We start from the raw sequence: 18,184 nt of genomic DNA on the forward strand, positions 1-18,184 counted from the left end.
ATGAATGATTTATCCTGACATCTAAAGGTTAAAGTGGCTTTTGCTGCAGACACTGAGGGGTTTCATTTATATTGATCCATAAATAATTAGCTATTTGTAATTAGCTAATTACTGAGCTTGGGGAGCTTTTCTGGCTTGCAATGTTTTTATGTTGGTGTTCTCGGGCTTCAGACCAACACATGAGTTTTAACTTAAATGGAGAGATTGTGGAAAGATCTGTTAGCTCAACTTATCCACCCCTCTCTAACCCTGCTCAGTAAGGTAGGTGGTGTCTGCTTGAGACCGACTTCTTAAAAAATGTGCAGTGGAGCAGTTTATTGGAAAGAGAATGATCTCTGAGTGGGAGGAAGAAAGGGCATCTGTCATGACCCTGGCCTCAGACACCTGCTGCCACCACAAGCTTCTCATTTGGAAATTTTACCTCAGGGCACCCCTCCCTCTGCTTCCTTGTTACAAGAACACTGTCCCCAGGAGCGGGAAGTCCCTGACAGAGATGGTAGATGCTCCTCGAAGGCCACTGCAGAAATCCCCAGTCCCCACAGCTCCACTCCAGACTGAATTAACAAAGTTGTAATGTATTATTTACAATTAAAATCTATGCTTGAACTCCGTATTGAATAGCTGGATGTGCCCACTGTCCTTTTCAAGCCCCAGAAAGTCTTATTTCATACTTCAGTTCAGGCTTCCTGTTTGTAAGCCATGGACTCCAGTGTGCTCCCTGTATGGTCTCACGACTGCCTTCTTGGCATTCTGGATCTGTCAGCCCTGATGGACAAGTTCCAGGAGTGACCCTTCTTGGCAACTTCAGCAAGCCCAGACAACACCACCTCCCACTGGCGAGTGTCCACACTCGCCTTCCTGACAGTCCTCCTCCAACTGCTGACTTTCAAACGAAGATTCCAGGGTGATGCTGGCAACACAATGGGCCCTCGCAGAGTCCCTAAGATTCACACCCCTATCTCACTTCCTCCCACATATTTTACCTTTCACACACTTCGTACCTAAAATAATATAAACCTAAAACATACCCTAATATTTTCCACAATAATCGTTCCGTCTCCCTTTCTACCAACAAGCTGCTCCTTGTGACTTGGTCCATACAGCAGACAGCGTTGGCTCACCACCCCCAGGCAGGTAACGAAAAGGGAGGCCTAAGTTCCCTTCTTGATTTGAAACCCACAACTTCATTGATGTTTTCTTTTCTGTTTCCATCCTGTCGTAAATGCTGTGGGATTTGCAAAGCTAGACAGGAGCAAGGGGAACTTCTGCACCCATGGAACTGTTCAAAAGGCAGCTGAGCTGACAGCAAGGTGGCAGTGTGACTTGGGGAAAGGGTGCACGTTTTGGGGGCATTATGACCATGGCTGGGGGCAAGGTGGCATGCAGGGATTTTCAAAGTCTGAAGAGAGTAGAGAGCAAAAGGAGTTAAGCACTGAAAAATTAGACCGTCCCAGAGGGAACCCAAGCAACTGGATGCTGGACTGTGTTGCTTCTTGGTGCCAGGTTAATGCTGCACAGGTGGCCTGTTGGGAGCTGCAAACGATGCCTACTGATGAAGGAAAGCAGGTTGATTACTCCAAGAAAAGGCAGCCAAAGGGGTGTGATCCACAAGTGTCTTATCTGAGGATGAGGGAAGGATACAGAAGAGGACAAGGGATTTTTAAAAATATCTCGGAGAAAAGTGACTAGCTGGGTGAATGGTGGTCTTAGAGAGAGCTGAGATTCTGGACATAGGAGGACAGTGTGGGGAGGTGGATTCTATGTGATACTCATGTATGTGGTCCCCTCCCTATGTGATACCTGGTTAAATATGTATCTTTTTAAGGACACCATTTCTTTCAGGACTTTTTAATTAAACCCTTCTCCCTTCAGAATTTCACCACTTCCCCACTAGCTTCTACAGAAGCACAAAATTCAAGGAGGTAATATAGCCTGCTTGTGTGTAGGAGGCAGACGACAAATCCTCAGAAGCAGGGGTGTGCTTTGTTCTGTCAGTGAAATTGCTATTTTTGACTTCCAACATGCTTGCAGGAATATGATGGCATATAATCCAAAGCTCCCTGCTATTGAGGTCATTTAGCAGGGTCTTGCACAGCTGCTGGCTCTTCCATATGATCAGTCTCCTATAGAAGGAGATTTTGTTATCTTCTGAGTCTTTAGATAATTCAGTAGCCTTAGTTCTCTCTCTTGGTTCTACTGCTGTTCAAATGAGTACATAAGCAAAGTCATGTAACGTTGTACCCCAGCAATAAGAGAACAACCAGTCCTAAAACAGGAAGCCTTACAGTACTAGAGGATGGGCAATGAAAATTAACATCCTTGTGACCTGAACTTATCCTCAGACCTGAGGATGACAGACAGACCTTCACTCCCACTATAATTTACTTTGCTCTGGAAGCCCAATGTGCACAATCTCTTTGGACACCCTTATGTGCCACTGGCATTCCCAGGAGTAATTTAATTTGATGGTATTCCACATCTGGTCTGCCCTGCACATTGGATAATGATTATTTGATATAAAACAAGGATTCACTGAAATGACGAAGAATTTCATCAGCCTGAAAATGACCTACTTGCTATCTTTCTAATAAGGTCTCATTTAATACATGTACCTTCTCTGTTGATCATTGCTTTATGTTAACAATTTTTCCTGATACTATGTTTGGATGATGGGTTGCCAGTTTATATCACCCATCATTGGTGGAGTAGATGATGTATTGGTATCAAGGTGCCTGAACTCTGGCAAACTAATTGAGCCTATTTGCACTCATTGACCCAGGCCACTGGAACCTGTAGAGGCAGTTTTCTGTGCAGTGTGTCCTGGTTATACCTACAAGTGCTAACTAACATCCCTGTTCATTGAACAATCTGTGATTACATTTATGTTGACCCTGGAGAAAACTAATTACTTTGCCAAAAATGTTCCATGCTTCAGTAGCCTCTGCAAATGTGGGGAAACTAGGATATGTTAAATTGAACAAACCATTTGATTCTTGGTGTATTCACTAAATGCTTGCTTTTGATGTTTGTGTTTTAGCTGGAAGAGGAGAGATCTGTACTTAATAACCAGTTGTTAGAGATGAAAAAGAGGTAAGCTTTCCCAGATATATAATATGTGTGTGTTCAAGTATACAGTTCTATGGAAACTATAACAAAATGTAATACAAAGCTAGTGGTACAGAAAAATGTGGTTCTTTCTTCTAACCTCCAGTAGTGAAATGTACTGGGACCGTTGCACAATTTGGCATTGAATTAATTTTGCATATGGAATACTAAAAATACATGCAAACAATATTTTTACTATTTTCCACACTAAAAGTTGGGTGAAAATGTAACTGGCTTAATATTAGGACACATTCAGCAGAACTTAATCTAGTATTTACCAGCTTCTGTTATTCAATTAACTGTCTTCTACCTTTTTACTGATGCTAAATTCTCCTAATAGTAACCAAATAGTTTAGTGATATTTTTAGTCTTTGCTGGAGTATTAGATCGCTTACACATCTGACAAATGCACATAAGGCAACCCCCACTTCTTTCACCACTGTTTTTACATACGAAGAAATTGTTCTGGGTTGCTGGGACTCCTCCATTGGAAACCATATCCTCCAGTGAATGGTCCCAAAGTACAAACTTTACTCTGGTCCCACTTAATTTAGTGTTTGTAAAGGAAAACTGGAAAGCTCAGTTGGACAGGTACCATCCTGTGAGCTGTACGTAGGAAAAACTGTAGATTTGTCTTGGAGAAATTATATGATGCTTGGGGAAGGATCCTGCTCTTCACAAAACTGATTCCTCTGGCTAATAAAGGGATCATTAAGCTGAACTCTATCAAATAAAACAGTAAAATTACATATATTTTTTTTTGGTAATTTTAGTGGCAGGTATCAGATGTCATCTTAATATTCATGCAAAGGTTCTTAGTTATCCGTTTAATGTGTTGACCCCATTTTTGTTCCCTAACAACTTGATTTCCTTTGGATGATGCCATGCTCTATTACTGTTCTTTGGAAAAGTGTAAAATGTATGTACATGGTATATTACACAAGTAAAAGCTATGGATCTGATCATTATAATAATGCACAGATGTAAGATCATAGAGTATCATAGAACACTGAGACCTTAACTCATCCTGTTACTAGGATCACCCAGTATCTAGAGCAGCAGTTCTCAAACTGTCGGTCGGGACCCCAAAGTGGGTCGCGACCCCATTTTAATGGGGTTGCCAGGGCTGACTTGGACTTGGTGGGGCTCGGGGCCGAAGCCTGACGGATTCAGCACTGGGCGGCGGGGCTCAGGTTACAGGCCCCCTGGTTGGGACTGAAGCCCTTGGACTTTGGCTTTGACCCCTTCCCCGCCCAGGGCAGTGGGGCTCGGGCTTTGGCTTTGGCTCTGGCTCCCCATCCTGGGGCAGTGGGAATCAGGCAGACTCAGGCTTCGGTCCCCCCTCCTGGGGTCGTGTAGTAATTTTTGTTGTCAGAAGGGGGTCGCAGTGCAATGAAGTTTGAGAACCCCCGATCTAGATACATACTCTCGTTTAAGTATGTTTTTTAATAAAGGGGTGGGAATGAGAAGAGAGAACCTGAAAATATAGAGGAGGGGGCAGACCCTCAGCTAGTGTAAATTGTCATAGCGCAGCAGGAGTCAATCAAACTGTGACCGTTTACCCCCGCTGGGGATCTGCTCCAGAATTTGTGATCTAGAAGAAATGAGAAGGGGTGTAGGGTGTGTTGGCTTCTTTGAGCTTGACCTCAACCAGGAACCATAAAATGTAACTCTTTAAAGCTACAGGTACATTTAGACTCTCTTTGCAAAGTTTCACAAGCAAGGACAATATCATTACGTCCATTACAGTAAAAAAATAAATCATTCCCCTCAGATAGACATTTAATGATGCATTTTTACATTTGTGGATACTCTCTGTATGGCAGCTGCCAGAGATAAACACTGACACTTGTACAATGATTGCCTGATCTGTCCATCCTTACATACCTTCAGTCACTTGTCCTAAAAGTCTACACGCAACACCAGTGTTTTAATGGCATATCTGACAAACGTGATTATTCTGTTTTATGAAATATGCTGTGATATGAAGGCCAAAATAAGCACTAGAACAGTGATTCTCAAACTTTTGTACTGGTGACCCCTTTCAAATAGCAAGCCTCTGAGTGCAACCCCCCATTATAAATTAAAAACACTTTTTTATATATTTAACAATATTATAAATGCTGGAGGGAAAGCAGGGTTGGGGTGGAGGCTGACAGCTTGTGACCCCCCCTGTAATAACCTTGCGACCCCCTGAGGGGTCCCGATCCCCAGTTTGAGAACCCTTGCACTAGAACAAGTCAGCCTGATTCAAACAGGCTAACAGCCACTGATGCTAAAATTTGCTGAAACGTGACATTTAATTTTATGCTGAAAACTATAGGAGTTAGGCTAACCATGCCTAATTAAATAAAAAATGTCTCTTTCCTCATCCATATTCCCACCCCCACACACTAAAAATGGTGTCAGTTGATGTTTTCCCCCCTGCCTTCCTTAGACTTTCAGGATGCAGAAACTGAGACATCTTTTATTTTAATTTGGCCAAATGTCCAGCTAGCAGCACCTTCCCCACCTTCCTTCACCCACAGGAATTCCTTTTAGTATCAATGGATTGTCTATGAAATATTTCAGTCAGGAATGACAAATGGTTGATATTTATGAATCTGAAACTAAGAGAGGATTCTCTGTTTCTTCAGCTCATTAGAGTCATTGTGGATTGCTAACTGTCTTACTGTCTTTGAGCTTGCGCTATTTATCAATACTCATTTCACTCCTCTCTCTTCCCTTTCCTACCCTTGCTTCCTTTGCTATATCTGTGTGTCTTTAATGGTAAGACTCAAGAAAGTCTATCCACGTTACAATAAATAATTTTTTTTAAGTAAAGTTGTTGTACATATTTTTGGCTGCCTTTGTCCCTCAGTGTCTTGCTTTTGTTTTGTAAAATACTCAGCAGTATATATATTTCTATTTTTTACAACAAAAAAAGTCAGTGCAAATTTAGTTCTTCTTTACTGTATTTTGCATTTCTCTCTCATGTTTCTAACATGTGGTTCTTATTATCTTGCATTTTTAAAGCTTGCCCAGTAACACTTTAAGGTACTTGCTTCATTATTGGAATTTCTTATTTTTGTAGTAAGGGAAGAATCTGGGTACTTTGATGTGAAAAGGAATCCATATCTCCAATGACTTTTATATACTCTGCACAGAGTGTAATTTAACTTCTTATACAGGTGTTTTCTTTACAGCACTTGGAATTGTTGTGTAAAACTAATACAATCCAACATCTATGTGCTACCTAAACTATTTGAGACTTGTTAGTAAATAGACATTTGTGGTATGAAAAGATGAATTTTGAATAACAGCACCCATCTTATTACCAGATGATCATGAGTATTTTCCAGCTGCTTTCTCTTGCAAGTCATTATATAAAGCTAATTCCAACTCAACATGCATCCTTCAAGTTTAACTCACCCTAATACTACCTCATACTGCAGATGATATTGAAGATTAGAGTATCAGATGAGTGGATTATCTGGTGATCCTGATAGGTGAATGTGATTCAGGCCTAAGTGAAAACACTGCTTAAAGCAACACACGTACAGTATTTGTAGGTTTTCCTTTTTGCACTTTTTAGAATACCTGAGTGGGTCCATGACACTTCAAGATTTTCTTCCTAAAGACACTGCCCTCTAAATGATAAGGCAATGGTACATGAAAGGCATCTTTCTCTCCTCTTCTTGTTCTCTTTCCTTCATTCTGCTCCCCTCTTCTTTCTCCTTTGTGTTTGTATAATATAGAGAGTTATACACACACATAGAGTACTTATAAATGCATGCAATCTCTCCCCCTCTAAGTACAGTGTAATTTGCCCTCCTTTACGTATCAGACCTCCCCAGTGCCCACATTGTATCTCCCCCTTTTACCAATATTAAAAGATGGTCAGCTATCCAGTCCTTTACTGATTTTTGTACAAAACATTTGTGTGACACTTTGAGATAAAGATTTGACAAAGTTGAAATGTTGGACAATATTTTGATTCAAGTCCCCGAGGGCTCCCATCTTCCCTTCCACCGCTGCCTTCTGAGGGAAGACAAACCCCATGATACTGGGTCCCTGAACGTGAAGGGTTTGGGAGCAGTAACTCCGCAACATATTTTCCCTTCTTCCAAGTGTACTGGGTGGTCTGGGCTCTATGGTTGGGGGGGAAGATCCGTGCAATGTGTCATCAGCCCCCTCCCGCTACTCCCAAAAAACAGTGGGGGTTTCTCTGCAGACCTTGCTTTGTCTATCCGGTCTCACCACTCTGCACTGCGTCCCCAGTTCAGCAAAGCATTTAAGCATGTGTTTAATTTAGAGCAGTGAGTAATCCCATTGAAAACCCATGACATTGCTCCCATGCTTAAAGTTAAGCACAGGCTTAAGTGCTTTGCTGAATCAGTGCCAGTGAAAGCACTTGAGGGGAGACTCATTAAATGCTTTTTGTTAATGAAAGCCTAGGTTTGTATTAGTAGGAGAGATTCTTTACTCAACACTTCAATTTTGTGTTTCCATGATATTTACTTTGATTGTAAAAACAGGAACCTGAATGTTGTGAGGTGTGTACATCACTCTCCATAAACCCCAGATTCTCCACTTACTGCTTCCATTCATGAGTATAAGCATAATCTTAACAATGAAAGAATTACTTGTACTGTCATTGTTGCTTGAGTTTTCTATTAATCCTGAGTCACTGACAGTATTGTATGTCATGGGCTGGATATCATGGGTCTCACTAACTGTAGATATCATGGATATTAAAAATCTCCAACTTGGGCCTATCAGTTATCCTATATCTAGTGTGCATTGTTCTGTAAGGACATACTGTAATATTGATCACTTGGATAGTCTTAATAGATTTTAGTTTCATTTGATTCCTTGGCTGACAATCATTATGACATTCAATCTTCTTGAAGAATCTGCTCCTTCATGATTGAAACTTAAGTACTCCTCCAGTTAAATTAGGTGGTCAGTTTTCTCAGAAGTATATAAATAAAAAAGACAGTTAAGAACTTGGAAAAGATGGCCATGATTTTCAAAATGGAGGTGCCTAATGTTAGGCTCCTAATTCCATATTTAGACACCTAGAAAAGTGGTCTGATTTTCAAAAACGTGGTGCTCCTAGCAGTTCCTGTTGAAGGGGGTCAGTGGAAACTGATGGAGCATCCATGCTTTTGAAAATCAGGCCACTTTTCTGGTGCTTAAATGTTGGGTGTAAGAGTCTTAACTCTGAGCACTCAGTTTTGAAAATCATGGTTGGTCATGCAACTCTGTGACTTTCAAAACTAGGTATTTTTGCAGCAGTAGCCCTCAGAGCACAAGTTCTCATTATGTGGGTACATGAACTCATTGGGACAGTTATGAATATTAAGATACAAGACTTTATCATATCCCTTAACATTTTGGGATGTTATTCCTATTCTGATATGCTGTTATTGGCACTCTTTTCCCTTGCTATTGAGAAGATAAACTATTTCCTCAATACTCAATCCACACGCTCAATCAGTGATGCTCTGAGACCTCACCACTGTGGGGTTAATGTTAAATATGGTGCCCAGATGGTATCATTTTGCACCACCTGCTAACCCATTGGACTACTTTTTAAGTCATTTACTCAGCGCATGAAAACAAATAGGAATGGAGTGCTTTTCAGACAGCCTACTCATTTATGAATTGTGCAGTTTGCCATGTTGGGGTTTAAAAAGTCTACTTCCGTGTAGTAAAAGAACAAATTCTGAATGGACTTCTACTAAGACAGTAGCTATTGTTAAGGCCCAATAGTTCTCAAAATATATCTCTATGGAGAACATGACATTACTGAAATAAGTGAGGACCAGCTGATATTTCCACCGTCATCCATGCTTTGCATGACAATTGTATAATGAGCTTTGCATGTACTTTTTGTTGCTTGTTAATAGTTATTCCAAGAAATAACACAACTCTGAAGTTAGGTTTTTGTGGATCATTCTGTGCAACACTTTTTTTGATTCTATATATCCCCAATCTATTAACTTTTTTCTTTAAATTCAAATGGATGCGATGATATGCAGATTCTGGCATGTATCTACGTAGGTAAACTTTTTGCTTTGTTTCCACAGTAGTAAAATCCAAAATGATTTTGCAAATATAAAATCTCAGAGAAATATCGAACCAAAACATGCTTTTAAGAAAATTTTCTAATGATAGTCTAATATTTTAAATTAACTATGAAACCTAATTTTCTTGGTTGATTTAAGCAATGTTAACTGAACAACTCTTCAGATGATTTCTGGAACTCTTTGACTTTCTTTTAGAGAATCCGTATTAAAAAAAGAAATAGATGAAGAGAGAGCTTCTTTACAGAAATCCATCAGTGTTACTAGTGCCTTGATCACAGAGAAAGATGAAGAACTGGAAAAACTCAGAAATGAGGTATCTTTTTAGAACCATAGTAGTCAAACTGTAAGGTGTCATTGGCTTTTTTAAAACGTTTTATTAATGAATTCTGGAACATACAGATTTTTCCAAAACTGCTCCCTAAAGTTGAGCTTCTAAATCATTCCTTCGGTGTCCAAATAGGTGGCTGATATTCAGAGTAGCTCAGCATCCATTGGCTTCCTTAGGAGTTGTGGGTGCTCTCAGCACTTCTGAAAATTAGGCCACTTGTTTACGTAGGTGTCTAAATAGGGATATAAAATCATGCTTTGAGCACTCACTTTTGAAGAGCTTGTTGCTATTTCTGTCTTTACTTTTTTTCAAATCAAAGTAGGCTTTAAACATTGTTTTTTGTGTTTCAGTCATATGTTTACTGGCTTATCTTTTTGGTGGTAATCTAGCATTTATTCTACTATAATAACATTCCCTCATTGCTTTTGGTTTTACTCCAAACTGCCTAAGCACTCCCAATTAATGATTGCAGATCACAGTGCTCCGTGGAGAAAATGCCTCTGCAAAAACCTTGCAGTCAGTAGTTCAGTCATTGGAGTCTGATAAGTTGAAACTTGAGCAAAAGGTGAAGAACCTGGAGCAGAAACTCAAAGAGAACAAGAAACAGCCTTCTTCTATCACTAGCTCCTCAGGTAACACACAGACTGTCCATTTACTGTATCAGTGCTCTCACTCGGGGCGACTTGAGCATTTTCGTACCTTTGCTGTTAACTGATCAATATTGTGTACTGTAAACCAGACCATTAGCAGAGATCTTAATATGTCAAACTTCCTCTACTGTGATGGCTTTACCATTGTTCAATAACCAAGTGTAAGACTTTGAATGAAGGAAATGGGACTAAATTAAAATCTGATAACGTTATTGATGTCACTAGTTGCTCCCACTTACATCAATGATGAATTTGTCCTGAAATATCTGTGTGAATCCATTTAAAATTCCTATCCCTATAAATGGTATATTTTTCCTGTGCAAAAGAGCATTTCTTAATGAAGTCTATTATGACTCCTGGAAACCTGTTCTCTCACACCAGGAAAAGAAATCAAACCTGGTTTTAGCACAGGACTGGGAGCCAGGATCCTTGTGAGTTCTAGTCCCAGATTTTGTGTGGACTCCCTCTACCTTTTTCCAAGTCACTTACAGTTTCTGCTTTGGTTTCTCCATCTGTAAAATGGAGAGAATATTTACCTTATAGGGAATTTGTAAAGGTTAGTTACTGCTTGTATATCACTTGAACATGTAATTTATGATATTGAAAGTACTTCTGTATAACATACCAGTGCTAAATGTCAGATATATCAACATAAGTCACTTTATTGATGGCTTCTACTGACTGATTTAGAAATATATGGACATGAGGTTATCCCAGAGGGTAGAGAACTTGCATGGTTTCGGTTTGTTATTGTGTTTCATAATAAGGTTGCAGGATTTTTACATCTTGCTTTTTTCTTTAAAAGGTGACACTGCTGCTAATCCACTCCAAGAAGAAAAAGCAGAGGAGAGCCAGGTATTGGATCTGAAATATCCACACTCTAAAGTAATAACATACCTTTACCAGCCTGGGCTTGAGTAAAATGTCTTCCCAAAGATAACTTACTAGATCCTATCTAAATCAGGTTGTAATGGATTGCTTTGTAACCCCTTCTTTCCTGATTCTCTGAGTAGCTGAGGGAGAATATGACTGGCAGAGGGAAGAGGATGATGGAGTGACCAGACAGCAAGTGTGAAAAATCGGGACGGGGGTGGGGGGTAATAGGAGCCTATGTAAGAAAAAGACCCAAAAATCGGGACTGTCCCTATCAAATCGGGACACCTGGTCACCCTAGAGGTGTGTGGCAGCTGTGGAAGTGGTCTTGGGGATGTGTAGCCAGGGAGGAACCAGGGCAAGAGGGTAGAGGCAGAAGAACAGTATACTTTATGGCAAGTAGAGGGCCCCAGAGAGAGTCCGGACCAGCTGGCTGGTCACAGGCCACAGCAACTGACCAGCCAGCTGAGAAGAATTGGTGGGAAGGGGCATGCCTAGGTGCCTGGGTGGGAGGAGCTGCCAGAAGGGTTGTTGCTTATTGAGTACACCCAGTTGATCAAGGAAGCTGATGGGCCACATTAATGGCACGTCAGATTAAAAGAGTCAGTTAAAAGCTAAGGCCAGAATTTTCAACCCTAGGTGCTAAAGCTAAGCCTTTAATCCAATGAGAATTGTGATGCTTGCTACCTCAGAAAAGCAAGTACCTATCTTCAGGCTCATGCAGTTGAAAACATTGGTCTTTGCTTCATTAACCTAACTGCAGAATTTCACTCAAACTTGGGGGCGGGGGGAATTGCTCAGGTATAACGGAATATTCCTGGTAAAAGGCTTATGAAAAACTTACACAAATGATACGATGATTATTACTTTAGCTAAAGAACCTGTAAAGTTATTTATGCTACTTAACATGCTATCCAGTTTCCTGCAGCATCTATCCTCATGGACGCTAAACAAATAATAGCGTGCACAACCATGAAACAATTTCACCTGTTTAAAGATGAGTAGAATGTAATATGTAACATGCACAAGTCCATGGGACCAGATCTAATGCATCCAAGGGTGCTGAGGGAATTGGCTGGTGTGATTTCAGAGCCATTGGCCATTATCTTTGAAAACTCATAGCAATCAGGAGAGGTCCCAGACGATTGAAAAAGGCAAATATAGTGCCCATATTTAAAAAAAGGGAAGAAGGAGAACCTGGGGAACTACAGACCAGTCAGCCTCACCTCAATCCCTGGAAAAATCATGGAGCAGGTCCTCAAGGAAACCATTTTGAAGCACTTGGAGGAGAGGAAGGTGATTAGGAACAGTCAACATGGATTCATCAAGGGCAAGTCATGTCTGACCAACCTGATTGCCTTCTATGATGAGATAACTGGCTCTGTGGATATGGGGAAAGCAGTGAACGTGATATATCTTGACTTTAGCAAAGCTTTTGATGTGGTCTCCCACAGTATTCTTACCAGGAAGTTAAAAAAGTATGGATTGGATGAATGGACTATAAGGTGGATACAAAGCTGGCTAGATTGTCGGGCTCAACGGGTAGTGATCAATGGCTTGATGTCTAGTTGGCAGCTGGTATCAAGAGGAGTGCCCCAGGGGTCGGTCCTGGGGCCGGTTTTGTTCAACATCTTTATTAATGATCTGGATGATGGGATGGATTGCACCCTCAGCAAGTTCGTGGATATTAAGCTGGGGGGAGAGGGAGATATGCTGGAGGGTAGAGATAGGGTCCAGAGTGACCTAGACAAATTGGAAGTTTGGACCAAAAGAAATGTGATGAGGTTCAACAAGGACAAATGCAGAGTCCTGCACTTAGGACGGAAGAATCCCATGCACCAGTACAGACTGGGGACCGACTGGCTAAGCAGCAGTTCTGCAGAAAAGGACCTGGGGATTACAGTGGATAAGAAGCTGGATATGAGTCAGCAGTGTGCCCTTGTTGCCAAGAAGGCTAAGGGCATATTGGGATGCATTAGTAGGAGTATTGCCAGCAGATCGAGGGAAGTGATTATTCCCCTCTATTCAGCACTGGTGAGGCCACATCTGGAGCATCCAGTTTTGGGCCCCCCAATACAGAAAGAATGTGGACAAATTGGAGAGAGTCCAGTGGAGGGCAACGAAAATGATCAGGGAGCTGAGGCACATGACTTACAAGGAGAGGCTGAGGGAACTGGGCTTGTTTAGTCTGCAGAAGAGAAGAGTGAGGGGGGATTTGATAGCAGTCTTCAACTACCTGAAGGGGGTTTCAAAGAGGATGGAGCTCAACTGTTCTCAGTGGTGGCAGATGACAGAACAAGGAGCAATGGTCTCAAATTGCAGTGGGGGAGATCTAGGTTGGATATTAGGAAAAACTATTTCATTAGGAGGGTAGTGAAGCACTGGAATAACTTACCTAGGGAGGTGGTGGAATCTCCATCCTTAAAGGTTTTTAAGGCCCAGATTGACAAAGCCCTGGCTGGGATGATTTAGTTGGTGTTGGTCCTGCTTAGAGCACGGGGTTGGACTAGATGATCTCCTGAGATCTCTTCCAACCCTAATCTTCTATGATTCTATGTTTATTTGGTTACAAGTTAAAGTCCTGGAATGGGGAATACCAATCTGTTTCCTAGTAACATAGTGTGTGTGTGTGTGTATAGATTAGAAGCAGTGTCATTAACATTCTAACCTCTGGTTTCTTTTTCTGTTTTTTTTTTCTCTTCGTGTCCCTTGCTTTCATCCGTTGCTGGCAACATTTCCCTCCAATCAGCATATGGTTTGTTTCTGCTTTCTACGCTTTTTTATTCGCTGCATTAGTTTGCTGTGTATTGCTTAGCTCACTTAGCAGCTTTCTATTCAGCTATGGGAAAACTCATATGGTCTTTTATCAGAATGCTGTAAATGTCTGCAGTCTGGTCTGGGGGTTCAGACTGCCTTTGGGGGGCCCAAGTTCAGAGATAATGCATGCCCTGTATTATTCCATTGCCCATTTAGGGCCCATTCACCTGTTATACCCATGGTGCCTCACTAATAAGTCAGGTTCAAAGAAAAAGATGAAATTTTGATACACTATATTCAGCCAAGCTGCATAATTCTTATCAAAATCTTTAAATTTCTTCATAAAAATGCATTAAAGGAATGATGGTAACATTGTCTGCATAGCTGTCCCCTGTCCTCAGTTTATTACCATGATTAGATGAACGCTAATAGATACAGCATTAGTCTCTCACACTGTTACATAATTAGGAGGTAATGTACAGTTCCATTTAATGGGGGGGTGAATGGGGACGTGTTGGGTGCTTTGGTGGGTGAGAATGGAGAAACAAATACCATTCATGTTTCCATTATGTTTGTGGTCAAAGACATCCTTGCACAGTGAGATTATCAAATGTAGAGCAGAGTGCCATGTTCTGATCCAGTTTACTTTTTTTTTCCTGGATTGTCAATGGTGAATTTGTTCCTTGACTCAGTCTTCTCCTCAGATTCTGAGGGACAACACTGGAAACTGATGTTCTGTTTTAGCCACCGAACAGATACAGCACAGGCCTATGTAGTGGAGGCTTCCCTTGAGCTGCTCCCCTGGCCCTACCAATACATTTAAGACACCTTCTGGAGAGGGGATGATCTAGGGACAAGCCCTTTGGGACTCTGCTGAAGCTGTCAGCAGGAACGCCTGATGTGGTAATAGTTCTGCAATGTGGTCACTTATCCACTGGAAGCTGGGCTGAGACCTACCATCGTGTTTCAGACTGGCCAGCTGTTGGGTGAACCATTGTTAGTTGCTGGTCAGAATTCACACGACTCAGAGATGCTTGAAATATTATCTTGATTTGAAAGCCCTCCATCCCTTAATGTATTTTTCGTAGCGTGACTGTTTTAATGGTAAAAGCTAACAGCTCCTTTCTGTGACATTCAACCACCATTTCTGTGCTGCATATTGGTAATGCAGTCTAATTTTTGCTGATGTTTTCTGTAGAAGTGTAATCCTAAGGCTTCGGAATGTCTTTTGGTTCTAAATATGTTACTCTTTGTTCTAAATCTCCCAGATTGACTTCCTGAATTCAGTAATAGTGGATCTTCAAAGGAAAAATGAAGAATTAAAGTTGAAGGTGGAAATGATGTCTGAAGCAGCTCTCAATGGCAATGAGGAGATAAACAATTATGACAGGTATTAATATTAAAAGAAAAGGTGTTTGGTTTATATGTTATTCCACTATAAATCACTTCTGTCAGCCTGTGAAGCTGCAGCAGGTCAGCCTGACTGCCGACAGAGAGAGACCTGAGCCATGAAGTGCAAACGTGACTTGCCCATATCTGTGGGGTCGCTGGATCCAGACTTTTTCTGGTCCATCTCTAACTTCCAGCTGGTAGCACATGCTGTTTCTCTGCAGCTCTGAAACAAACATCAGCATGTCCTAGTTATCAATTCCCAACAGTGACCCTGGCCCTCTACAAATTAGGAAAACACTCTCTACTCCTAGAAGCTGGTATCTGAATGCAAATGTGGAGGAACCAGTCCAGAGCTCAGCGTTTTTTTAAATAATGGTGGTGGTGTATCCCCTGTATCAATGAAAAAAGAAACTCTTTTTACCAGTTCATACAAATGCCTTTGAAATAGTGGATGTGTATTTGTGTAGATTTAAAAATGTAATGAATAATTTGTTTAATGGCTAGAGTGGGTATTATCACCATGTGAGGAATCTGAGCAACTGCAGAGCTATGGGGGAATCCAGAAGCTTTGCTGCCTCTTCTCCCTCCCCCCCCACCCACCCCAAATGATTCTCTTCACTGCTTGTGATCCACTGATATATGCCTTGGTTTTAACAGTATTGGATGTTGTTATAAACTTTTATTTTAAAAAAAAGTGTTTTTTTTGGTGGAAGTTTATAATAATGTCCTTTGGGTTTGTTCTCCTTTAAGAGAATATCCAGCCTAACCTATACCAATTTTGATCTTGCAGCGAGGATGAAAATCAGTCAAAGAAAAAACCTCGCCTCTTCTGTGATATTTGCGACTGCTTTGATCTCCATGAAACTGAAGACTGTCCAACTCAGGCACAGGCATCAGATGACCCTCCCCATTCGACTTATCATGGCAGCAGAAAAGAAGAGCGCCCCTATTGTGAAATCTGTGAGGTGTTCGGGCACTGGACAACCAATTGCAATGACGACGAGACCTTCTAATACAATACAAAGCCAGGAAAACAAACTTTATTTGTATGCACTAATTGGACAGTTTACCCCACCAGCATTTGTGTGTACAGACATCAGGAAAAGGGACAGTGATTCTTGACACACACATCCTCGGTTTCAAACCTATAGATATTTTGATCTTCCATTCATAAAGATCTTATTCCCCCCCTTAATAAACTAAAGTGAAGTATAAATAAATTATTTAATAATTACTTTTTGTCATTTATTCCCAAATTCTGGGTATGAACAGTTTCTAACAAGAAATGTCCCCTATGCCATTAAATTTATCGATAGGAAAAATGTATAGGAACAAAGTATTATAGTTATGTTATAGCTTATTTAAATACCTTAAAATTATGCTGTTAATTTTCATATTTGCACTAAGACATTTTAAGGCTGCATTTGTATATTTAGATTTTTTTTAAGCTTTTGACACTGGAATGAGTTGAGAAATATTTCATCTTTATTTTCATCTACTCGTTAACTATATTACTGTGCCCTTGATCAAAGAACATGAGCTCTGTGCACTACATATATACGTAGTGCCTTTCTTTCCATTGGACTACGGTATGAAATTTATAAAATCATGAAGCAGGTAAGAAAACATAAGCTACTGTGGGGAATTTTTAAAAACCTGTATGCTGTGCACACTTACTACCATTTATGTGACATCCATTTTTTGCATTATTTCAGCTCCTATACAGTGTGTGTGTGTATATATACATATATATATTAAAAAATATATTTTGGAAAAAACATGTCTTCTCATTCACGTTTTTAAATTTTATTAGCAGTCATCACAGGACCTGTTTATGGGATAAACAGTACAACATGACTACTTCATTTGTTGACTTAAAAATATAAAACCACCTCAGTATTGGGAGATTTTTATTAATGTGTTTCCTGTGAAAAAAATCTTTCAGCACACTTGTATCCTCTAGCAGGTTTTCAGTAAAGTCCATAGGAAACGAAGCATTTATGCTAACTATTTCATGATACGGTTTCCCTGGTTTTTATTTTATTTTCAGATGAATGTAACATGGAAAATTCAACATTAATAATTGTGGATTTTCTTATAAGCAAAAACATAACAAGGAATGAAGAAATCTAAACCATCAGAACACAACATGGTCTAGCTTGTGTCACTCGTACTAATGTTGAGATGTACCTTATTACACAGACAGTTAAATTAGTTTCAGAGGGGCTGCTCATATAGTAAGAAAACACTCAACGTGAGCCAGGGTGGACCCATCGGGCCCTAAATCATTTATTCAGATGGTTTAAATCTATCTTCTTTTGAATGTCTTCTAGCGTATGTAAAAAGGACTGAAACTATACTGTATCTTCCCTGCTACCTGTACAATATACAGTATAGGGTTTACTCTTTTATATAACTGTATATAAACCTTTGATGTATTTTTCTCAAGATTATCAACCAAGTATCTGGCACATGATATAAAGTAAATCTGTAATAATTTTAAATTGGGGGTAACTAATGTATTATAGTAATAGGAACAAAAGCAGGGAAATCAGTATTAATTTAAAGAAGTGAGTGTACTGTATCTCCTTTAATAAATGGTTATTCTCGTCACCTTTGTCTTGCATTCTTGCTATTTCTCTGAGACTGTGCAGGGGCTCTTCTTATTATTTAGAAATCAAAAAGAAATAGATAAATGAAAGAACTTTTCTAGTGACTGGGAGTGATGTGTGATGTTCCCAGAGCCCTGGCTACATCCCTGTACCTCCAAATCCCACAGGGAAAGAGCCCATCCATTATGGATTGTGTGGGATTATTCTACTAGAAAGGAAGTGACTGAGTAAGAAAATTTCCATTTGGGTTGCTGGGGCCCCAAACAACATGTGTTCTAGAACCTATTTATTTTTAATGTAGAAAGGCTGTCTGAGATTTACTTGTCATTCAAGGAAGATGTGTTTTGGAATGTCAAAAGGTGGCAGTGAAGCTTCTAAAATGTACAGTGGATT

The 18,184-nt window shown here is 40.3% G+C and overlaps 1 protein-coding gene across 13 annotated transcripts in view; it reads left to right on the plus strand.

The window, feature by feature from the left end:
• The window catches only part of CLIP1 (CAP-Gly domain containing linker protein 1), a 111,736-nt gene extending 93,944 nt beyond the window's left edge, over positions 1-17,792 (plus strand). For 9 of the 13 annotated variants that reach the window (XM_026656978.2, XM_026656986.2, XM_026656982.2 and 6 more), the window contains 7 exons: positions 3,038-3,090; positions 9,375-9,492; positions 9,980-10,139; positions 10,963-11,012; positions 13,780-13,785; positions 15,056-15,177; positions 15,970-17,792. In XM_026656978.2, the coding sequence (XP_026512763.1) occupies positions 3,038-3,090; positions 9,375-9,492; positions 9,980-10,139; positions 10,963-11,012; positions 13,780-13,785; positions 15,056-15,177; positions 15,970-16,192 (732 nt within the window). In that variant the 3' untranslated portion in view covers positions 16,193-17,792. The remainder of the gene's footprint in view (positions 1-3,037; positions 3,091-9,374; positions 9,493-9,979; positions 10,140-10,962; positions 11,013-13,779; positions 13,786-15,055; positions 15,178-15,969) is intronic. The other 4 variants (XM_026656980.2, XM_026656992.2, XM_026656988.2 and 1 more) reach the window with 1 other exon arrangement.
• Positions 17,793-18,184: the final 392 nt, after the last annotated feature.

The sequence above is a fragment of the Terrapene carolina genome, unplaced genomic scaffold (genome assembly GCF_002925995.2).
Source record: "Terrapene carolina triunguis isolate 2854851 unplaced genomic scaffold, T_m_triunguis-2.0 Scaffold234, whole genome shotgun sequence".
Taxonomy (NCBI): Eukaryota; Metazoa; Chordata; order Testudines; family Emydidae; genus Terrapene; species Terrapene triunguis.